Source organism: Synchiropus splendidus, chromosome 4 (genome assembly GCF_027744825.2).
Source record: "Synchiropus splendidus isolate RoL2022-P1 chromosome 4, RoL_Sspl_1.0, whole genome shotgun sequence".
Classification (NCBI taxonomy): Eukaryota; Metazoa; Chordata; class Actinopteri; order Syngnathiformes; family Callionymidae; genus Synchiropus; species Synchiropus splendidus.
In genome coordinates, this window is record NC_071337.1 from 5,049,505 (window position 1) to 5,074,250 (window position 24,746).

General features: G+C 48.2%; 1 protein-coding gene across 1 annotated transcript; it reads left to right on the plus strand.

Moving 5' to 3' along the window:
• Positions 1 to 255: 255 nt before the first annotated feature.
• tcf19l (transcription factor 19 (SC1), like) lies at positions 256 to 6,772 on the plus strand. Its single transcript, XM_053863401.1, has 6 exons — positions 256 to 402; positions 1,338 to 2,070; positions 3,785 to 3,954; positions 4,136 to 4,529; positions 4,595 to 5,054; positions 5,839 to 6,772. The coding sequence occupies exons 2-6, from the start codon at positions 1,800 to 1,802 to the stop codon at positions 6,185 to 6,187; spliced, it is 1,644 nt and encodes a 547-aa protein (XP_053719376.1). The 5' UTR covers positions 256 to 402; positions 1,338 to 1,799; the 3' UTR covers positions 6,188 to 6,772.
• The last annotated feature ends 17,974 nt before the right edge of the window (positions 6,773 to 24,746 follow it).

Here is a 24,746-nt window from a genome sequence, read left to right on the forward strand (position 1 = left end):
CACAGTGCTAAACCAACAGCTCGTTGTACTTGTGCTGTCTTTGTGCGTCCTAAACCCAACAGAAACGTTCATTTGTACGAAGATATTTCGAATCTCCTCCTCTTGTGTGACTCCTATTATTGTGGGCGTTGACCCAGAGAAAGGCGCCCTGGCCAGGAGCCAATCAGGGCGTAGCCGGATATGACGTAGGTTGAGGCGCTAGGAAGCCACTCGCTGGACGCGCCAAATTTCAAAGCACTTCCTCTTGGCTGGGAAGAAAGCGAGAAGCTGCAGCTTCGTCCGGCGACAAAGTAGCACCAAGAAACCCCGCAAACCCACCGTCTGAGGCCGCGCCTGGTCCCGCGTCGACAACGGGGAGGATTTTAAGCCCAAATATCTCCGCGGCGACTTGTCAAGAGTGCGGTAAGTCTCGACTGTGCTTTTCCTCGCAGGCTTTGACGGAAATAGCGTCAGCGAGCTGGAGCCTGGCTCTGACCTGTCACCGCTGCGACTGTGCTGCTGCTGCTGCTTCTCATGCGAACAAACACCTTTCACCTTTCAGACCAGCACATTTCCATTCACATTGCACCTTCATCCTGTTTCAGTGGCGGCGTTCCGCAGCCGACCGCTTCGGTTACATGGCACCGGTCGCTATTGTCGCTTTCACATTTGACTCCTAAACAAGTAACGTGCGTCCGGATTCTCGTCGACAACACAAAAGATAACGCCACCATTCGGTGTCAGAACAATCTGCAAAGATCTCAATGAAATCCCTTACTGCGATTGAATTCACTCTGCTTCGTTTTATAAGGTAATAAAAGACGTTACTCGTTTCACAGGTCAAAAAGGATTTGTGCAGTACATGCACTGCTCGCTTCGTTTTTTTATGTAACCTACTTGTCTGTAGGTCAATCCAAATACATTCATCTAAGTTTGACGACCTCATTTAAATCGCCTTGGTTGCTCTTGAATAACACTTTTTTAAACAAATGGCTACTTATTTAATGCGGTTATTTTTTTTCTATACCTTTACCACCTGTATATTGTGTGTAAAAGTATTGCTCTTCTAAAATTCGAGTGTTTACACTGGAATAACAAACGTTCTCTGCCATTATTTGTTTCCCTTTATCAACTGCCATGTTAGTACTACAGTATTACAAGCAGTTCACATTGATGTCTTCCAACTTGACATCCCAGTATTCAGCCACTACTTAATATACTATAGTATTTGTACCATTCTCAAATATTTTTGCGTTAATAATTTAGTGTTTCGCATGGAAACAAATGATGAATTTCTTCAAAATGTCTCTGTGTAAAAAGCGGCTTGTCTGATGTTTCTAACTCTCTTTCCTCCGCAGCTCTGATCGGACCTTCTGCCGCACCAGAGCCATTGTGACGCAGGCATCAGGAACCCGCAGGCAGCTGATTTAAACAAAACAAACATCAACTCGGAGCTCGACTGCAGGTTTAACGTAGACCGTGTCCTTGAATTAGCATCACAGTGGGAGCCTTCCACGCGACGGCAACACTTCACTCCGCGCTCTGAAAGCCCGTGCTGCACTCGGGGGTCTCTGAGGTGCCCGGACCCGCCAGCTTCTCTCCCCATTAATAATTCATGCCTTCACAGCAGCCAGTCGTCAGCTGTTCATGCAAATGCAAACGCCTGCTGGTCAAAGCTTTTAACCTTCACTAAGTCCACACCTGAGATTTCTGAGAGCAAACATGGATCACCTGTGAGTGACCACACGGCGGCGGCGGTGGTGGTGGGGGGAGGGGAGGTGTTCCCTCAAGGGCTGGCAGTGACTGACAATCAATCAGGGATGCTGTCCGGGGCGCAGAACTGTTTCCAGTTGATCCGCATCGGCTCCTCGGTGGGCGACTCGGTGCGGGACCTGTACACCTTCAGGCCGGCGCTCAGCCACTGCGTCTTCCGGCTGGGCCGCGTGGCGGAGTTCTGTGACGTCACGCTGAACTCCACCTCGGTGTCCCGGATCCACGCGGAGCTGCACACGGAAAGGGAGACGGGCGGAGGCGACGGGTCGGCGCCGGAGGAAGGATGGAAGGTCAGCGTGAAGGACAGAAGCAGTCTGGGTGAGTCTTACTGTTACTGCGTCGGTTCAGACTTTAGAATCAATATATTACCTCCGACACGATGGTCTGTTGGAAAGATGACCAGAAAAAATGAGAAACAGTTCAGAAAGAAAGGTATTGACAGATAGTGTTGTTCCTGACTGACGTCGAGAGTGACAGATCTTTATGCAAGGGTTTGGTCCTCTGTGGCAGTGAGAGCCTCCTGTCTTCCACTGTGTGTTGGGCACCTCACTAGTTCTGGAGCACCTCTGCCACCCACTGTCCTCATTGCATTTTAGTCTGAAGTCCATCCATTTCTGAGTTAAAATGAACAATAGGACAACAACCTCCGGAAGGGCATTCACCACTAGTTGTATCATGGCCTTCAGTTTAACACTACTAGAGTTAATACTGTCTTTATTGTGCGTATAGCTATACTTGTGGGGACTATCTCATGGCGAATAGATAGTTTTGAATACATAGAGAAACAAAGGTGTGTGTGTGGGCTTGTTTATACTGCCTCAGGGGGGGCAAATCTTGACAAAACACTATCCTTGTGGGGACCTTAAGTCTTTGTCAGGGCCTTCTGTCGGTCCCCACAAATCCAAGCTTCAGTTTGAGGATGAAAACGTCAAAATAACTGGGTCATAAAACTGGGTTTCAGTTTGGTTCAGGTTAGCCATGTGTTTTGGATGGTTAGGTTGAGGGGGAGAGGCTGGGGAAAGGGTTCTAGACATGAGAGGACCCCACAAGGATAGAGATGCGTGTGTGTTTACGACTCGAACAACGGTACATATCATATCAACAGTTGGTGACTCGTTCATTATAGAAGTAGTCGTCGATGCAGCTACTGAAGGGTTGATGAGGCTTCATGAAACCTATTTTTCAAATGCCACTAGATGGCACTGTCTGCTGTATAGTCTGTGCCTTTGAACAACTGTGTCAATGAACCTTCAGGTCTTTTTTTGAAACGGAGAGCGCCACCTACGATGCCCTTAAAATGATGACACTGTTTCATGAAGCCTTATAAGCCCATCACTAGGCTTCATGAAACAGTGTCCTGATGTTCAGAGGCCACCAGATGGCACTGTCTGCTGTGAAACGTTTGGATTTGAAGTGGTTTCTGAAAAGAGGGCACTCCTTCATCATCCCTGCTATATTGTTTCATGATACATCATCGACCTAATGTTGATGTAGTGACCTAAAAAATAGCACCTAAAAAACGACCAGAGTTTTCTCCCTGAATAAGCTCTGTGAGTCTGAGGCGACGGCAGGAGACAGGAGGACATGAGCTGCTCAGGGTTCATCTCTGCTCTCGCTGCTTTGAAGATGACTCGCCCTCAGAGCTTCCCGTGGTTGTTCTGTGCACCCCGTCTCAAACGTTCCTTAAATATGCTGCGTAACAGAGTTTGGCCTGAGCCGACAGCCTCCTGAGGAGAAGACGTGCGCGGCAACACGAGATGCTGCGCTCAGCAGGGAGAACTTTTCTCTTGCTCCTGTGGCAGAAGTTCATATGTTTAATTGAGTTAAACTGGCCTGCAGGTGAAGGGAGCTGTGATCCGAGCAAGTGTTTTCCTGCTATAAACTCATCCATTCATCATCAGCAGCAGCGGCGCCGGCGAGAGTCTGACACCTTTTATTAATGAGCATCATGTTCACCGTCAAAGTGATCCTGGATCTGTCCGTCACAGAGGAACGTCAGAGCAGATGAGTCATGTGAGAGTCTGTCTTCCAGGCACCTGGGTCAACGACGTCCGCCTCCAACCCGGGGTCCCGTGGGAGCTGTCGGACGGGGACACCCTGATCTTTGGGGGCCAGTCAACACCAGCGGATTCCGAGTTCTACTTCCTCTTCCAGAAGGTCAAAGTCCGTCCTCAGGACTTTGACGCCATCACCATTCCAAAGGTACTTGTCTTCCCCTGAAATCTCTCGGCTCACAGCCCGGGAGGTTGCGGGTGACAATCCCTCTGGTTGAAGTGTCCTCTGCGTGCTGTACCCCAGAACCTGACTCTCGTTCTTAATCCAGTTTAAACTAGAGGTGTCCTGGTGTAGCAACAGTTCAAGTGAACCTTCTTCTCTCTGGCAGACGGGCACCTTCTCCTCCGACCTGGAGAAGCGGATCCGAACCAGCCAGGACTGTAAAGCAGCCAACAACCTGGATCTCTCCCGACTCTCCATCAACACGTCCACCATCATCCTCAACTCCATCGGCAGCCTCAGTAAGATGAAGGGCACCAGCTGGACCTTCCAGAGGAGCCACAGTCACGACGGAACCTCGTCGGACCCGGGCTCTTCCTCCTCCTCCTCGCCCCCGACCAGTTTCACCTCCCTGGCGCCGCCCCTCACGCCCCCCACCCTCACCCCCGCCAGCTCCCAGCCGCCCACCAAGGCCTTTCCCGCGGCCTCTCGCAGCCGGAGGAAGTCTGCCCACACCGTGCTCCTGGAAGATGGTGGTTCCGATGAGCTCAGGAGTCGAGCCGGTAATGATGGAAAGGTCTGAGGCGCGCCGAGGGCCGCAGCCTGATCTTCTGTCTCTGTCGCACAGCTGTCGCTCCGGTTCTGGACGACGGCACGAGAGTGAGGGCCAAGAAGAGACGGCGGCTCTACAGGTCTGAGTCGGACGGCGTGGCCTCGCCTCCGTACCCGGCACTGCAGCCCAGCAGCCAGCGTGAATCCAAGCCTTTCCCCGTGGGGATCCGGACCATCGGCAGCTTCCACGGCGCCATGAGCAGCCACGCCCTGCAGAACTTCCGGAGCACCAGCGCGCCGGACGCCGTGTGCCGGGTGCAGACGGTGTTCAACGGAAACATGGCGACCTTCTGCCACCAGAAGACCCCTCGCAGGGCGTCGTCGGGTCAGAGAGGGAGGCGGCGCGCGCACAGCTCTCCGGTCTTCTCCCCTCTAGTGGTGGGAGGGGAGAACTACAGCCGGGCCTCGCCCTCAGTTCGGATCCGGACGGAAGAGCGCAGCAGGGTGCAGTTCCAGAGGTTCCAGCATCCCACCAGGTGAGACCGGCCTCACTGAGGGAATAAAGCTGGGTCAGGCGTGTTTTTGTAACCGCCACTGTTGAAGGAGTCACCTCCCTCGTGTGACATTCGGCTTTACATTCCTCTTTTTTCCCCTCAGTATCTGCAGCGCCATCTTGCGTTGGAGCCTCAAGCTCACACTATAACTTACTTCAAAACTTGGCTGTATTCATCAGTGGTGTCCAATGTCAGGGCCGAGGGCCGGTGATGTGGCTACACATGGCCCAACCACCACACAACATTTCAAAAATTGTGACTGCACTGTTTCATTTGCAACATTCTTTCCCCAAATGCTGAAACGTTTTTCATTTCAATGTCTCACTTTGTGTTTCGATATCTTTGGTGATGCTGGTTCTTTGACCTTTGAACTCAGGAGGACAGAACCTTACCCAGCAATTTGAGCCAATTTGTTGTGTAAAATACAAAATACCCCTATATTTAAGTGTCAAAAAATAAATAGAATTAAGTGAAACATCTAAAGAAATGACTAAATATTAAAATGTAGATTGAAAAAATATTTTTTAAAATTAAACTGCAAAATATATGTTTCCTCGTAGTTGTATTTTCCCAGCAATAGATTATATTTGGGGAGTTTTTCAACCCAAAAACGTTTTTATTTGGAATCAATTCAGCTGACCTTGAAGTACGCTGTCATTTTAGCTTGTTTCTTGAGTTTTTGAGTGCCAGCTTCAGTCGGATGTGTCTGATATTTGGGCTTCAGCAACTGAGGAACCTTCTCATCGAGACCCATTTGTCTCCACAGCAAGAGACGGGGTCGCCCCAGGAAGCACCCCCTCCCTCCCCGCCCGTCACTCCCCTCGCCATCTTCCTCCTCCTCCTCCTCCTCTTCCTCCACCTCGTCGGCCTCCTCGTCCGGCTCCTCCTCTTCCTCCTCAGAGGACGACGATGATGATGAGGAGGATGAAGGGGAGGCGACGCTGGGGTCAGTGGAGCCCTGCGCCGCTCTGCGCTGTCGCCTGCCTCAGCAGGACACGGTCCAGTGGATCCAGTGTGACGTGTGCGACGCCTGGTACCACATCGACTGCCTGCACGTCGACCGCAAAAAGCTGCTGATGGACCCCAACGCTGACTTCCACTGCGGCTGCCGCTGAGCCAGAACACTGAAGGACTTTGCTCAACCGCTCCAGGACTTTGGTTCTGAAGGTGAGCCGGAGATCCAGGGAGGTTTCACAGAAAGACGGGCGGCGTGTCCACACTACTACACTTCTGCAGACTGACGCACGTTCACCTTTCAGTCCTCAACGTTCCCTCAATCAGCCTAAACTTTCCCTAGTGATGCTAAAGAGTGAGCTTTGTCTTTAAATCCTATTCGTGCAAACTGTTTGAACCGTTTTTGGCTCCAATCTCATGATCAACCTGACAATTCAGCTTCTTCCAGACGCACTTCTTCATGGAAAACCATTTTCTTTTGCTGAGTTCATTAGAAATAACAATGGAAAAGACAGCCTTTCAGGACCGTGTGGTCCACATTGTTGCAGTTCCAGATGGTAAACTATCTCAATAATCCAAAAATGTTGATGAAACGGCGTAACGCACGTCATCGCTGCTGATCTTCACACAAAAGACTTCACATCACAAACATTGCCAGGGGTTTAAGTGTGACTTTTTTTGTTTGTCTCAATGTGTCTTCGACGGCCGTTTTAAGAGGTTAAATATTTTCCATTTCTATCTTCGAGTTGAGCTGGTGTTCTGTGCAGTTGAACCGCTGTAAAATAAATCTGTGTTTTATCAGAACACGTGAGTTTTCCATGAATTTTTGCCGGTTAATGAGTGAGCAATTCACCGTTACAACAATGGAAGTGAGGAACCAGTTTCTCTTGCCCAGATGTGGTACCACACTGCCCAACCTCGGAGCTCCAGGGACGTGGCTGGACACAACCAGCGACAGGTCTGCCTGCTCTTATGACCCCTTTGTAAGGTGATGGTCCTCTCGGTCAGTGATTCTTAACCATAGGGCCGGGACCCATGGTGGCGCCGCTGAAAGTTGTTTTGTTTTACACATTTGGGCCGTCATACATTAACCACGTAGGCTGGAAGTTGTGTGTCACTGAATTGACTTGACAGCTGCAAATCTGTGATAGTTAACAACTATGGAGAAGTTGTTGAAAAGAGAAAATGATGAAGAAAAACTGCAATGAAAGCACCTGTTGAAGCAGTTTTAAAATGAATAAGAACATTTCATGGCGATACTTTCATTTACAGTTAGTTATATCTGATATGGGATTTAAATAAAATATATTATTTTTATTAGACATGGTTTATTATATTTATTCTCTTCAGACTTTCATCCAGTTTTTTAAATTTTCTCAACAGTTCTTTTTCTCTAGTAAATTAGATGAATATGACTCGCACCTGGTTCTGCTACTGAATGGACGTTTCGATGACAGATACTACTACAGATACTTGAATGGGTTCTGGGAAAGGTGGGCCCCCAGAAAGGTTAAGAACCCTTGCTCGAGGTGGTGATATAGCTTTGAAAGTGACGTCTTTATTTTCAGAGCCCACTTGATGGCGCTCTCTTCTCAATACGCTTTCAAAAAGCGTCTTTCATGATCTCCGTACATCTTGTTTAAATGGAGAGCACCACCTATTGAGCACTGAAAATGAGGCTGCTGTTTCATGAAGCTTTACCACTGATGGGGAGAGCCAAGGCTCGTGGGGTCCCAGAACCCAGTGTTTGTGGCCAGCACTGAGTTTCAACTGGGCATTGGAGGTGACACGACAGAGGGGGTGTGGCACATGTAGCCAAGTTTTTTTTTGACTGACAGCCACCACTTTACCTTTTTACTCGTTCCAAAATATTACTCTGAGTTTGGTGAAATTATTTTATTGCAATTTTTCAAGTTGTGTAAAAGACTATTTCAAAATATTGCAATACCTTCACCTTCTTCTGCCGCTTATCCAGAGTCGGGTCGCGGAGGCAGCATTCAGAGCAAGGAAGCCCAAACTTCCCGATCCCCACAAGCCTCCCCCTGGAACTGCAACCTTATCGTGGTAGGGGAGTTTGTGTACCTTGAATGATCCTAGGAGCTATGTTATGCCCCTGGTAGGGTCTCCCATGGTCCTAGGTGACGGGTCAGACTAAGAGCAGTTCTGAAGCCCTCATGAAAACAATACCAACGAGGACTGTGACGGCATGGCGTTGCCGGGGCCCCACCCTGGAGCCCCCACCCCAGGTCTGTCATAGGGGTCGGGTGCAAAGAGGACTAGGTTGCAGTCGGGGGTGGGGGACTCGACAACCTGTTTCGTGTGAACATTCTCAATATTGCAATAGTATTAGCTTTTTAAATGACTAGTAGTCTAGTCTAAAGAAATGATTTTAAGTAGATTTTAAGTCGCGTGGTGGTTTCTACTGTATCAATTTCTTTCTTTCCTCGTCTTCTAATGCAATCAGGATTTATTTTTCTGTTTAGTAACGAAACTTACTCTTATTTATAATTCAAATATGTGGAGTCACCAAACTCACACATTCTCCCCTTGACGTCCACTTCCCCTGAGTGCCAGCAGGGGGCGGTGTCTGGCCGGCTGAGCGCGCGCCTCGCCCGCAGCAGGGTGAAGACGGATGAGGGCGGCCACTCCCTGCGCGTCTCCCTCTGAATCATAAGCATATGTTTTCATTACTTCTGATCCAGAGATGCTTCACTTTTCAGCTGGAAAGTGGGAGGGTGGGTGAGTGGAGGAGGGGAGGGTGGTGATGGATCACAGACTTGCACTGTTGCTGTCTTTGCTTTAGGACGCGGAACAAGTTGGTGAGCGGAGGCTGAAGCCGTTGTTTAGATGCAACATTCGCTCGTATCACGGGACGCGCTTGATGGTTGGCGACACAATGTCAGGTGTGACGTGCGTTTGTGACGCGCATTGTCCCGCAGCTGGTGTAACTGCTGCCACAAATGAGGACCGAATTAAAGCTGCAACTTGGGGAAATAGTTGATAAAATATTCAGCGTTTGTGGATTTCAAAGTGGGTCTGCATGCAAACCGCACGTTTGCGAATCACGGTTCACACAGATCAGAATTTCGATGGTTAATTGTGAACAGTTCAAAAGAATTTTATGAAAGATTGTGAAACGTTTCCTCATCCAGATGTCAACCAAAGATACAGGCGAAAATATAGGTGTGAGGAACAAGAAGTGCTCAAGATCACCTGCTACAAGTGTCAACTGAGTGAAGTTATTGAAATAAAAACGGGCTTGGAATTGAACTACACTTGGGTATCACAAGTTTTCATAGTAGAAAACAGAGTTTGATACACATTTATACAGAGCCCTGGATGTGACATGCATGTGTTTTTATTTGGTTTTTTGGATGTGACATGCATGACTTTATTTGTTTCGCCTGAGATAACTGTTATCTCGAGATAATTTTTATCTCGGGATAAAAAAAAAAATAAAGTCATGCGTGCCGCTTCCAGGGAAGGCTAATACGTATTGCTTAGCCACAGACACTTGATCAGAGTGTTAAAAGTGCACAGACTTGCAGACAGTGACTGACAACGTTGTCGAACAGTTACGAAGCCATGGGAGACACAGTGGTTCCAGGAGGACGTATACGAAATGCTTTGCCAGAGAGGCAGCTACACATGGGCTGACATTTACGATTGTATCTTGAAATAAAAATTATCTTGAGATAACTTATCTCGGGCAAAAAAAAAAAAAAGTCTTGCATGTCACATTCAAAACAAATAAACACATGCATGTCACTTCCAGGGCTCCGTACATTTAAGAACTGGAATGTGTATTTTCTAGATGAGTGAGAGTTAAAGCAAAGTGGATGTTTATACACATATGTTTGGACAAGAATGGATCTTCAATAAATGACAGTATAACATTAATAGTTATACAGGAGATAAATCATGATTCAAATGAGCGCAGTATAAAGCGTTAAGGAATGTTGTCAACGTAACATTAGGAGCAGAAAATTGTGTTGGGTATTAACCTGCAGCGCGTGCGAAAGTGAGGGAATCTGCTGCGCATGCGCAGTTGCTTCAACAACCTCGACACCTACAGGCACCTGTAAGCCTGCAGGTGCGCTGTTCCTCTATGTGTGTGGCCGCTGCATGTGGGAGGGGTTGCCGAGTGAGTGACGTCTCTCCAGAAGTGAAGAGGTGCCCGGTGCGTGTCCAGCTCTGAATGTGCGCTTCTGTGCAGTTTGGCTGTGACAAAGTCATAAACCAAGTCACGCTCTGTCCCAGACTCGCCTCATCCCTGTCCCAGCTCCAGCCCACAACAGGACATCAAACCCTGCACCTCCCCTGTGACACTCTACCATGGTCCAGTGTGGAGACAGGAAAGGTTTTACACCTCAATATGAAGGAAAAACAGTCAGTAAATGTAGCTAACGGGACACGTCTGCATACAGAGGCTGCATTATACACAATAACAAAGCGTGCCGTGGGTCAGCTGATCGGGCTGCGCATGTTATGTTTTTCCCGGCTTTTTTCGGGGGCGTTCGAGTTCTGAATTTTCGTTCGAAATCCGAAGCAAAAAAATCTCGAAATTTTTGTTCGAACTCCAATTTGTTCGGAGTCCAGGACATTTGAAAACCGAGGTACCACTGTAATTGTGTTTGTTTTAATGGACTGACTCTGGTGTTTGTTAATTCACCTTTCACAGTTGGAGGTGACAACACATGTCCTCAGGTCACATGACACAGTGAACCCTCGTCGGAGAATGAGACATGCACACGTATGAATCCCCTGTGAGGACTTCACAGAAGTGTTCTGCAACAGCCTTTGTGACTTCAAGTCAGGCGGACGTGTTGTTTCTTATGTGGCTCAACAGCAGCACACAAACACGCCACTTGGTTCCAGGACGCGGTCTCACCCCACAAATCACTCTCAATTGGCCGCCGCCAGACCTCCTCCGACCACTTTAATAACATCATTCATCACTCGCTGACGTCGTTGGTCCCGAAAGTGGGTTATGGTTCCAGGCGGCGGTGTGCGCTGACCCCCCCCTCGTGACCTCTCGGGAGCAGGGCCGGAACTTCAAACATTCCTTATCGAAGGCATGAGGAGGGATTTCTGGGAAGAAGATCAACCTCCGACAACTAACCGAGGTTCAGGGTGATCGAAGAGGTGTTGGGTCACTGCATCTCTGACCAGACTCCACCCTAAACAAGATCATTATTCTGCTGAGGAACTTTGATTTTATATCTGGAACCGGACTGTTTTGATGGAACTGGCTTTGCCTGGCGACTTCAGTGGATGAGCGCAGGGATGTCCAGAGGTCATACGTTATCTTGCTGCCTTTAACAGCGTAAACTCTGTTTCCACAGTTTCTTTCTTTCCTCCTCAAACTATTGTGTTAGTTGCAGCAGAGATCCGAACAGTGATGACTGAAGCGAGATCTGAGGATGAAGAGGAGTAGGTGTCCTGAACTTATCCTAAACTTGAACGTGACGGCTGTCATCCAGCATCAACTTTGCTCCTGACCCATCATGGGTTTGTGAAGACTCAGTGTGGAACAGTCGACCACAGAGAATCCAAGCAGTAGGTTGTGAGTTCCAGTCCCTATGACTTAAGATGAGTGAAGACCATGTGGTGAAGACCATGTAACATAAGTGGCACTTTTGTTTGGACAACTTTCTCACGCAAGTGGACCTTTGCATCGAAGTCCCCCAGTCACAGTGACACACAGTCGTGACAGTCTGATGTTTCTCCTCCAGCGTGATGTTTTCAAAGGAGCTGTGAGGGCAGGTGATGAAGGGGGGAGCTCTCACCACTGCTTCCATTTGTTCTGGAAAAGGTGGGTCCTGAGATCAAAAACGTTACGAAGAACAAAAGGAGCGCCACCCCGTGGATCAACCCCAACCTCCATCTGTCTTTTACGTGACTCGACTCCCTCTGCACAGAGCTGAGCCAGCTCCCCTTTTACAGATCAAGCTTCGTCCTGACCCTCACCCCTGGTCATGAGCCTCAGATCCTGGATAGAAGCGGCTGAACTGGCTTTTCTGCGTCGGGTGGGAGGGGCGTCTCGCATAGAGATAGGGTGAGAAGTTCTGTCTCTAGGGAGAGACTTGGAGTTGAGCCCCTGTTTCTCTGTGTTGGAAGGAGCCAGTTGGCAGAAGTTTGCTGCTCTCAGATGAAGCTGCTGCCCCCACGACCCGGCGATTGGAAAAAGTGGACGAGAATGGATGGCTTCCCTCAGTGTCAGGATACACAACTGAAAGGTTTTGGCGTCTTGGAAGTGAGAATGTGTCGGTCGGTCGGGAACCTCACCTTTGATTCCCTGTCCATTTGCTTCTCGTCCACTCGGAGTCCAGGTTGATATTCTGCCCCAAATAAGATCTCACATGAAAAGTGACCCAAAAACCCTTTCAAAAACGAAACGCTGGACCCAATGATCCTGGCTCAGATGTGGGTCCACAGGAGCAGCCAGAGCTGAGGTGCGGGCTTCTATCCAGACTCTGAATAAGCTAGAAATCCCAGCACCTGCAAGGTTGGCGGCAGCACAAACTGGGCGGCTTCCAAACGCCAGGTCTTGGCACTTCAGTGCTTGGAAGCTTTGCCTGGCTGTGGGGACCCAAATTGTTTTCTAACTGGCAGGACAGCACACTGAGGTGGAGGTAGATGCAGGCTCACTCTCTGGAGCTGGAGGTCTTACTTAAGAAAGCAAGATGAGATGTGAAGGTGGATGAAAGCAAACATCATCCACCCAGACTGACTCAGCATTCCACTCTGCTCTGAGCTTCCTGGAGAACACGAATCTACCCATTCCCCGGTCTGCCGTCCCATTATGACAATGTGAAGGTTTAATTGTGACTCGTGTTTCCGAGTCTCTCTGCTGAGTCTGGTCTCCCTCAAGACTCTGTCATCGCGGCCAGCTTTGATTTTTCTGGCTCCAGAAACAACTAAAGCCGCGTCCAAGCTCCATGCCGCGGAGAGGAAATCCTCCGTCGCACCAAAAAGCAATTTATTTTGCATCACTGGCCACAACAACAACAACTGCGTTGGGTTTCCAGGAAGAGCAGCAGGATTAGAGCCGAGCATCGGCGGTCAGAAACCAGCAAGCAGTGTCAGAGGTTGGGATCATGGCACTGAGGACTTAAACGCTCGCCGAGGACCAGCGAGGCTTTCGTGCCGACTCGGCAAATATGATGGAAGTACACTTTCTGTGGACGGAAAAGGCTCAAAAAGTAGAGCCGTCCGAGGGGTCCAGTAGTGTTGCCTGGCTTTGATGGATCTGAATTGAAATGTTGAGGTCACATTTTAATGTCATGTTTGGTCACTCTGATTTCCTCCCACCGTCCAATAACGCACTGAGCTGAATTGTGCGTGTGTGGGCTTGTTTATACTGCCTCGTGGGGACCAATTCCTAACAACACACTATTCTTTCAGGGACCGTATGTCCTTGTGGGGACCTTTAGCCGGTCCCCACAGGTCCAAACCTCAATTTGAGGATGAAAACTTCAAAATAACTGGGTCATTATAAGTTGGGTTCAGTTGGGTTCGGAGTCATGGTTCAGGCGAGCCAACATCTCCTTGTGGGGCCCTTACATCTTTGTGAGGCTCTTTTGTCGAACCCCACAAGGTTAAGCCTCATTTTGAGGATGAAGACTTCAAAAATAACTGGGTCATTGTAAATTGGCTCAAAAGTTAAGACAAGGATGAAAGGCTGGGGAAAGGGTTACGGCAATGAGCGGAACTGTGCAGTCGGCAAAGGGTAAAGTGCTCAAGCATCATGTTAGTGAACAAAAATACGTTGAAAAAAGACAGAAGCAGAGAAAATGCAGCAAAGAGTCTGTGCACCACTTCCACTCAGATGTTGGAGCTTGTGTATGGACTCGTGTACAGGCCTCAGTAGGTGGCGCTCTCGGTTCAGAAACCTCGTGCGGTTTCATTAAACTAGTTGCTGACAGCCAAAGAGGAGCAGCAGGGAGTTCCGTCTTCTGGGCTCTGGAATGAGGCTTCGTGAAGCTTCACCAGCATCAGACAGACAAACGCTTCATGATGCGGGTGAAGCCACAGAGCTACAATCAAACACGAGACGCACGATGCTTGGCTTGTGAGCCCCCCAGAGCTGCAGCTGTCACAGCGACACTGACTCCAGCGGCTGGGGGTTTGTGACTCCGCTCAGGTTCATCCCCACAGATAATTACCACAGAGACCCCAGAGTCCCCACAGCCATCTGCTGACACCGCTGCCGGCCCAAAACACAATAGACCATCAGGGCTGGACACAGACGGCCATTGTGCCACCCAGTTCATGTTGGGACCAACCTCAGAAAGTGCCCCGAGTCAAAGTGAAATCACAGGGACGAGGTGTGTGTGTGTGTGTGAGATGATGCTTGTTGATGCTCATCTGCAAGTAGGAAGTTATGGCTTTTTATGAGCCTCATAAAAGTGATGATGAGATGCAGATGAACTTCCGTCCTTTGATCTTGTCTTCCTTTCATTTCTCCTCGTCATTTCAGTCTGCCGAGGTGCTTTGTTGGAGAGAGTTCATTTGTTCAGCAAATCTCCGCTCAGGTTCACACAGAGCTTTTAGACCGAGAAACACCGACTTCTGACCTGAGATGAAAAATAACTGGGCCATTATAAATAGGTTCCAGTTTGGTTCAGAGTCCTGGTTCAGGTGAGCCATGTGTTTTGGATGGTTGGGTTCAGGGGGAGAGGCTGGGGAAAGGGTGATGGACATGAAATGTCCTCACAAAGTTAGAGGTTCATTTAAGAGAGAGAGAGAGAGAGTGTGTGTACTTTGCTTATCCTACTTTGTGGGGACAAATTCTTGACAAAACACTATCCTTGTGAGGACCGTATGACATTGTGGGGACATGTGGCTGGCCCACGAGGTTAAGACTCAATTTGAGGCTGAAGACTTCAAATAACTAGGTCATTATAACTGGGCTTCAGTTTGGTTTGGATTCCTGGTTCAGGTGAGCCATGTGTTTTGGATGGTTCATGGTGAGAGGCTGGGGAAAGGGTAATGTCCCCACAAAGACAGAAATACAAAGGTGTGTGTCAGACCTCGCTCCCTCCACTCCCACTATTTCTGGACTCTGGGGGTGTGGCCTCAGCACACAGTCTGAAGATAGGCAAGTTACCGCAAACCCCACCTTTAAAGACCCAATTTTCCGGGTCCTGCATTAACTCCGGAGGCTTCTGGGGTTAAGGAGGTCCAGGGTTCTTTGCCCCAACTGCTGCCCCCGTGACCTGAACTCAGCTAACCGTGAGAGGGCACATGTTTGAAATACCAAAGCCTCTGGTTAAAAAAGGCATAGAAAACCCAGACAGTTTGAAACATGATTTGCCTGTGTTTGGGTCCCAACTCTGTTTATGAGCGGAATATGGAACCTGAGTGTCCCCCGAGATCCCAAATACAATCTGCCAAAGATGCGTTTGATATGAACACATCAGACAGGACGCGCGGCTGAGTCTTTCCTGGTTTGTCGCTGCTCGGTCAAGTTCTTGATCCGGCGCATAGCGAAGTCGGAGATGAAGACAGCAGATGCTGCGCAGCACTTGAAACCACTTCCACTGGGAAACAGATGCCTCGACAATAATGTGTTCAAACCAAAGTTTTCTCCAAACAACATTCTTTGTTCTGTTTCCGTGGGAAAGATTAGAACCGCAGTCTGTTTCTGTGCCCGACACATAATTGAAAAATAACTTTACTTAATCTTCTAATCCGACTTTTACTTGTTACGAACCGTTAGATTTCTCGTCCGTTCTTATTAGTCTACTCTTTAAGCCACAGTGACCTCTACTGGCTGTTTTTTTTCAAAGGCTAAATCTATCCATGCAAATGCGCACAGCGTTCTCCGACATACTTCTCAAAAACTTGACTCTGAAGTAGATCTTTAGCTGTTTCTCCAAGACATAATTTGGCTTTAATTCCCTCCAAGCCGCTGATACTGAGTGTGACAAATGCGTCTGCCGTTTTTGCGGCACGTTGTTGGGGTGGCCGCGGTTTAAAGGGGCCATTAAAGTGCTCTGATAGCAGCGAGCACCGGAGGACACGGGTGTGTTGGAAGACGTCAGCGAACAGGTAGCCGGCGAAAGCGAATTCCGCCTCCAGACAAAGTGTCTGTGTAATTGAACAAGACAGTTTAATGGCTTGGTGGCAGCGATTGCGGGGTCAGTCTGCGGAGACGGCTTCGCTGAAGTTTCTCGACGGCTGGGAGATTAAAACACCAGCAAAGTCGAAGTGATGTGACCCGCCGTGACATGACAGGTGAGCGGGCCTGATGCGCAAATTCAATCTCAGGGCCATAAACTGCTCAGATGGTGTCGTTATTGTTTCTGCGGCCGACTGTCGCCGCGCGAGCTGCGATGAACACACACACACACACACACACACCATGTAAAGAGTAACTCTTCAGCTTTATTGGCTCATCATCCTGAGCAGAGCAGCAAAGAAGAATGTCGTCATTTTGTTCTTCATACGAACAAAATCTGCGACCTCCCTGATCCCATGCCAGTCTCACTGCCTCCTCAGAGTCTCTCCCGGACGACTGAGCTTCTCCACAGAAGAGACTTGTCGGAGACGAGTCAGGACCACGGTGAGCGTTGATGGACCTATTGCTTTTGGCTCATGGTTTCATTTGCATGTTAACCATTTTCTGGCATCATGTGAAGCGAGGTCCCAGGTGTTCACTTAAGTGGTCCTCACACCACAATATAATGGAGCAGAATTGCTCATACAAGAAGGAAACAGACGCTACACACAGCAAGTGGCTCCTGAATCCTGAGTGTAATGAGCAAATGACGGTCTGGTTCCCCCCTGCTCACCCCCCAGACCCACCTGCTGGCTGCTTTACAGACCTGTTTGGAGACTGGTTTTCTGTTGTCATGTATTTGCAGTTGGCAGTCATGGAAAAGAAACAAGGTAATCTTCTCACATTTGGATTGGACGACTCTGAGCAGCAGGAAAAAGCTGAGTTCTTCAGACGCTAGTCAGAGAACCGACACTATTATGTTGACGGCTCAGAGGCTGCTGACGTCAAGGATCGAAGGTTTGTAACAGCTGATGTGTTCTGAGTGAGACCTTGGTGTGAGGTGCACAGAACCATCTCCTGCCCAACCATCCACCCCACCAAAAGCAGAGGCTGCGGTGGATTTCCCACCCTGTTGTTCTGTCTGTAGAACCTCACCTATTGGGCCACTCGTATCAAGTATCACAACATCACGGGTCCAATGTCAACATGGAAGTCAGCCCTCCCACATGTTGATGTATTTGGGTTTCAACTGAATTCAGTGTTTCAACTCATGCGACATTTCCAGACGCAGCGCTTCACCAGACGGTGGGTCCCACGCTAATGTTCAAGCCATGAGGTGGCCCTCCGCTCTTGACAACGTTGTCCCACCTGGTATGTACTGTATACATGAGGTGACGTTCGTGCCTGGTGAGGCACTGACTTCAGTCAAATTTGAAGGGTCTAAAATGTTCAGAATCTCTTATCAGCATTCTGTACTCCAGTGTTTTTCAACCTTCTTCTAGCCACAGCAGCCTTGGATCATTGAAAAAATCCCAGGGCACACCACCAAAGTCCCATTGAAAATGCCTATTCATTTGTGAAAAACTGCAGCTACTGGCACTCGGTTGTTGTTTTACCATGCTGTTTACAGAAAGAAGAAAATGTATTCAATTGTATGTATTAATTCAAATGTGTCAGAGAGGGGCGGGGTATATCATGATTTCTTTATTTATTTACATACTTTAAATAACTGTTTTGATTTCATCACTTCTCTTTTGCATCATTTTATTGTAGTTTTGAGTTTCCAGGCAAATTCTTAGCATTCTTTGCTTAAACTAAAATTCTTTCTCTCTTCACATTTTGGAGCACATTTATATTGTTGTGCATTTAGTTTTTCACCAACTTTTAAACCACAAAGCAAACTTTGACAGTCCATGAGTATCAATAAAGTTTTGAAGTGAGACGTCACGTTAGCTCTGTTAGCTCTGCAGTGCAGACAGTCTTTGGCGTCGCGGGTCCGACAAGGATCCCTCCCTCCCTCCATGGCTCTGTCGCGAAGGTGTGTGGTCACATTAGAGGCGCATCAGCATTAAAACAAGCTGGACGTTGAGCATGTGAGCGGCTTCTTGGCTTCTTTGACTGACGGACAGATCAACACCTTAGTTGCTCCTCAACACCTTGTCATTGTCATGATTTAATGTCATCATATCGCCCACCTCTATCTCCGGACACATGAGGTGCAACTGGATCATTTTTCCACGGCACACCTGACACTCTCTCACGACACACTAGTGCACACAGTGCACACTACTTTACTCGTACAAACAGTGGCTCACAAAAGTCTCTAATGTTAAAAAAAACAAAACGTGTTATCATTATTATTGTTTGCTGCACTGGAATAGTTATTTGTGTGTCAGAGTTCGCTCTCACTTTATTCAAACACCAGCCCCAGGCTCTACATAAATTCCTATTACACCATTATGTCCTGTCAGATTATGGATTGTTGTCCCTCTAAAAAAATGAACCGTTGCCCCAATCTGAGGCTCAACTCTCCAGGGCCATGGAGAGTGTGAGAAAGAGGTGAAGAAGCGGGTGCAGGCAGGGTGGAATCATTGGAGAAAAGTGTCAGGTGTGATGTGTGACAAAAGGGTGTGGGCAAGGATGAAAGGGAAAGTGTCCAAAAGGGTGGCGAGGCCAGCAATGTTGTATGGTTTGGAAACAGTGGCACTGAGGAAAAGACAGGAGGCAGAGCTGGAGGTAGCAGAGATGAAGATGCTGAGCTTCTCTCTGGGAGTGAGCAGGATGATGATAGGATCAGAGGGACGGCACATGTGCTCAGGTGTTTAGGAGACCAAGTCAGAGAGGCTGGATGGAGATGGTTTGGACATGTACAGAGGAGAAAGAGAGAGAGCCAGTACATTGGTAGATGAAGATGTTGAGGTTGGAACTGCCAGGCAGAAGGTGGAGAGGAAGGCCACAGAGGAGATTGATGGAGGTGGTGAAGGAGGACATGAGGTCTGTAGGTTTGAGAGAAGAGGAAGCAGAGGACAGGGTGAGATGGAGGAGGATGATCCGCTGTGGCCACCTCTGAAGGGAGAAGCTGAAAGAAGAAGAAGAGATGAGAATCTAAAGCCCACTTAAATACATTGTCTTTGTTTCGCGCCGATGGCCAAGTGTTCGCGTCCCTTCTCTGGGACTGGTCCAGCAACATGGGGGAATTTTGGACGTCGGCAGAGGCGACACGCGTGTGGCCCGGCCAACCGTCTAAATGGAGCATGTCTCCTGGACTGAACCGATTGTTCCACATCGACTCCGCTCTCCATAATGGTGTCAAGCAAGCGAGCAGGGATTTGGGCTTTATCTTCTCGCAGCATCAAAAACAAAAGCTGATGTTCGCTCGCGGCTGCGATTCTAGCTGGTGGGTTGCGCGGCCTCTGGAGTGCTGGAAGCCCGGGAAGGCGATGGCAGCTAATTGGCTCGGCGCGCTAATATTGTTGCGAGGGCTATTTTTACCTCTGGGTGCTTTTGTTTGGGACCGTGGGTGAGCGTGCGCTTGTGTTTCCAAGAATACATGAAAGTGTTTTGACAAGCAAACACTGGTTTTCTCTTCATCTTCCTCTCCTGCTGTCAGAGCGAGCGCTAGCGCCAGCGCCAGACAAATATAGCTTCAGCGCACAAGATTGAATCATTAGCATTAGCTTTGGTGATATTTGGTCCTTTTCACTTGGCACTTCTTCTTCCTCCTGATGGAGTCCAGCGCCACTCGACTGATGTTCTCGCCAGTCAGCGCTGCAGACGTGGCTCTGCTCACAGAAAACAGTCGCCGTCCTCCTCGGAGACCAATTAGCTCGCCCAGCGACGCGGGTTCAACTGGCCGTCAGCGGGACGTGATTGATGACTGCGTTCGTCTTGTGACGGCCGAGAGACAAATGTGCTCTCTGACGTTCACTTGTTCTCATGAGGAAGTTCCGCGCTGCAGAAGCTCGCATGACTAATAATCCAAAGGACTTTTCATCTCTTTGGATTTCCTGCTGGATTACACACTCAGAAGTGGTTCCAGAACAAATGGCTTGGACTGCGGCAGCAGGGTCCTCTACATGTGCAGGAGCTGCAGGTTCCTCTGAGCCTCAGCTGCACCAGAATCAGAGGGAGAATCCCAGAATCAGAGGGAGAGCTCATGTTGGGAGACAAAGTTTGGGAGACGATTTGAGCACGAGCAGAGAGGGTGTCGGACCAAGGATGCTGGAGATGGAGAAGAGGAAGACAGCTAGTGGGGTTCATGATGGAGGAGGACATGAAGGAGGTTAGAGTGACTTCAGAAGATCGATGGAGTCGGAGGACTTGCAGAGGCAAAACCCTGAAGAGAGATGCCTGAAGAGGAAGATGGTTGATGTGTTCACAGTTGAGGGGAGCGATGTAGCTCAGATGGTAGATGGTCGGCACCTGAGAGGTCCAGAAAGACATTGGTCAGATGGAGCACTGTGCCACATCAGTGTTTGATCAGAATCAGAATCAGCATCAGGTCAGTGAGGATCCCACCAACGAGGAAAGTGCTTTGTCACAATAATGCACAAAACAAAATAATAATATATAATATAATAAAAAAATATAATATAATATAATATAATATAATATAATATAATATAATATAATATAATATAATATAATATAATATAATAAAAAACATAAAATAAAATGAACTATAATATAATATAATATGATATAATATATCCTTTGCTTCATGACCAGCCTTCAACTCTTTTTCACTCCTTGAACACAGCTTTATGTCTCTTGGTCTCATGTGAACTCGCGACCCTTCCTCACTCTCATGGCATAATATGTTGATGCTGGGAAAGTGGACCTTTGTGTCCTATACGTAGTAATTGACACGTTGTTACAAGCAGAATGAAAGGAGCCCCAAACCATGGCTGACCTAACCTCCAACCTCTGGCCTTGTTTTAATGTAATAACAAATACAACTGCCGGGAATTTTTTCATGAAGGTGGGTAAAACCTCTCCTGAACCTGGTGTCCTCTCTGGATACATTGGTGACTGTTAAAGTTCACTTCTTTCTCAGGTAAAGGGCGAATGAGGTTCAGGCGAGAAGCGTGTGAGAGCTGCCGGTGCTTCATGAAGACAGTCAGAAAGCTGACTCAGCGTCTGGCGCTGGTCTCACCTTGCCTGCTTCCTTGAGGTTTCCCCGCCGGATGGTGCAACAGAGTGCTCAGGTTTGGTAAGTCTGAGGACCTGGATGACTGACAACCCTCACCAACTCCTTTAATAGCGTCTTTCTTCGCTCTTGTGTTGTGCTCCGTCCACAAAACGGGATTATCCTGTTTTTACAGACTTTTATGACCTCTAAATCCTTTCAATATGGTCATGTGACGAGTCAAAACTCTGCCCCACCCCCCCGCCCCCCACCCTCCAGAGACCCGCTCCACTCTCACGCTTCGACCAAACCAGGATTAGGTCAACTTTGATTAAGAACTCGTCCCAATCCACCTCACTACTTTCAGGCCGCCACCATTTTTTTTTTTTTTTTTACTAAATATCAAGCTAAACTCCCGGAACCTCATTTCAGGTCGCTATAACTTCGCAGGCCTTCCTTAATCCCATTAGCTAGCAATTTCATAGCCTCTCCGACCAATAGAGACGCAGCAAACAGCCTCAATCCCTCATCCAGATGTGCAACATCTGTCCGGCCCCAGATTATGTGTGAAATGGAGGAGGCACATTTGGCCTGCCTTTGCCAAAATCCTCAGCAAACAGGCGACGAGAATAAAATCTTTGAAAAGGTCTATTTTTAATTCTGCATGAGTGCTGCACAAACCAGACCCGGAAACCTCCGAGTCCTTTCAGCTTCCCAGGACTTGCCACTGAACCAAGTTTGCTTGCACTCCTTTTTAATCCCATTCAAATATTGATTTCCGTGCGCGCTGGCGTGAAGATTTCCATTTTGAGCTCAGATCTTGCAGACTTGATACAAGGACTGCCTTTTCTCAACAGTAAGTCACTATTTAACTCCAGTCTGAGTGAAGGAGAAAGCGAACTGTGACCTTCCACAGCAAACAAAAGGGGCACTGTTCACCCCTGAAATGCTCTCAGATGTTGCCGTTCTTTCACTTTGAAGTTCAAATAAATTCACCCTCTTCGCACTCATTTTTGTCTTGACATTTTTCATGCTTGTTGTGTCTGCTTCTGTTTTGCTCGACAGGCTGTCTCGGCCTTTCACCTCTCTTCTGTCTTTTGTTGTCAATTTATACTCTTCACTTGTTTCTCCTCAGTTTCCACAACTGGCGGTATTGACTCATCCTCTGCCGAGCCTCTGGTCTCACCTTGCGGAATACAAATCTACAACAATCAATTTAGATCTCAGATTCTTTGTGCGGATGGTTTATCAACATCATGGCAAGGTTTGGATTCATGATTCATTTTTTATCATTGGATTCATTTTTTTCAACTTTATATCAACCGTGTGGCCTCTTGATCCCCACCAGTTTCACCTGTCCCTCAGGTAGCTCCAAGTTAATGTGCATATTACAGGGGTTGGAGAAAAACCCCTGTATCTAGCGTGCCGTGTTGCATGTCAGACTGAAACTTCAGGCAAGCATGTGACCCGAGGCTTCTGCCATTGGTTCCTGCCCAACTTTTACCAGCGAACTCTGGTGAGTCACAGTTGGATATTTCCCCCAAAAATGCTACAAAATGTATAACTTTATAATTTTTCCCAGACAGAAGGTGCTCCCCGCTGGAGACCATTGACTCCCCAGGAAGGTTTCCCTCCGTTTTAAGCCACCTGCACTAGATTTTTTTTGTTTCCTAATTCAGCGACTTCTTGTTCTGTTTTCCTTGTTTAAACCAGGTGAGTCAAACTGACCCACCAAAGGGCCGCAGTGAGCCTGCACCGACATTCTTGGTTTAAATTCTGCTAGTGCTGATTCAGTCTCCAGCCGTGCCCTGGCCTCCTGTTAGACCAGGATGTTCCTGTTTTAGTTCTTCATGCTTACTTCTTCCTTCACAGTCTTGACTCTAGAGTTTCGTCTCCTGGGTCCTGCTAGACCTCAACATCACCACAGGAAGGACGGCACCTGCGCTGACGATCAGAGTTCAGAGGAGAGAAGAGAAAACAGCGCATCATAAAGTACAAAAATACTGCCAACTCTCTTCTTCTTTTGGCTGTTTTTGACAGGTCCAGGAAGGCAACCGGTCTCAAACTGCAGCTACGTGAGACAGCGAGTGAGTGCACTTCCTGAACAGCAGATGAAGCTGCAGATTCTGAATGGGAAAGAACAAGAAAGAGGCACGTAAAACTGTTTTGGACACTTGAATGTGAGAGCCTTTGAGCAAGCTTTACGTGGCCATGAGAGTCCACTTCCTGTCCCACATCCTGTGCGAATGTTTTTCCAGAACCTTCCTTGGCTGGTGGTGAACCTGCACGCAGTCTCGCTGATCACCCTCCTGCTGCTCAACAGGTTGAACTCTGTATCAAGTTCCAGATCATCATGTTCTCTGGTGTCTCTTTGTTCTTTGGAATTTTACCTGCTTTGCTCCTTGGTCTCCTGGGTCGATGGGATTACACTTTTAATGCTCTTTTTCCTGGTTGTCGTGCACATAGTTTCTGTCAGTTTTTATTTTATTACTCTGTCAGTTTGAGAGCATCCCGGGCCAGACTTTCTCATTGGCTCACCCTGGGAAGGGCTTTTTTTTTTTTTAAATCCCAGTAACTCAACACAGCTCTCGTACTTGAGCTTGCTCTGTTCCAGCCGTCACAGAGATCTGTGCTCACTCCAGGGTTTGGAAATGGGATTCTTGACAGCTATTGGCTCTGAATGAGTTATAAAATGTGTCGACGCAAACTCTTTAATCAAAGGCCGCCACTGTTGGACTTTGATTCAAAAGGTCCATTTTGTGGTTCGGACCACAATTACTCCGAGATGGATTCACAGCCAAGGGTGGTGTGAAGTAAGGATGAATGAGCATGTGAACAAAACAAAACCCAACAGAGGCAGAGTCAGTTATCGTGTGCAGGGAACCGTCGGTCTTGTCACAGTCGGAGATTGTTCCTGGTGAGGGCTGGCAGGGAAGCTGCCTCAGGGTCTGGGACCTCAGGGGCCAAGGCACTGACACATGACTGAGGTGTCACTTTCTCCTTCACCTTCTCTCAGCTTATGTAAAGGGCTCCAGGCTGAGTCATGGCTCGGAGCAACTTCACATGACCACATTCGGTCAAGACTCATGTAGACTTCATTAGTTTAAAATATTAGATACAGTGGTACAGTGCCTCGGTTCTGGACCACAATCCGTTCCAGACGGCCGTTCGAGAGGCGATTTGTTCGAAATCTGAATCAATTTTTCCCATGACAATGAATGGAAAAAGAACTCATGCGTTCCAGGCCTTAAAATAGTCTTTTGTAGGAGTGAATGTAGAGAGTCTGCTGCAGGTGGCTGTTCCTCTATGTGTGTGGCCGCTGCATGTGGGAGGGGTTGCCGAGCGAGTGACGTCTCTCCAGAAGTGAAGAGGTGCCCGGTGCGTGTCCAGCTCTGAATGTGCGCTTCTGTGCAGTTTGGCTGTGACAAAGTCATAAACCAAGTCACGCTCTGTCCCAGACTCGCCTCATCCCTGTCCCAGCTCCAGCCCGCAACAGGACATCAAACCCTGGAGTGAGCGCTCCAGCCAGGAGGAAATGAACGCAGAGCATCGACAGAAGGCTTCGTCTGTATCCGGATCTGTACGT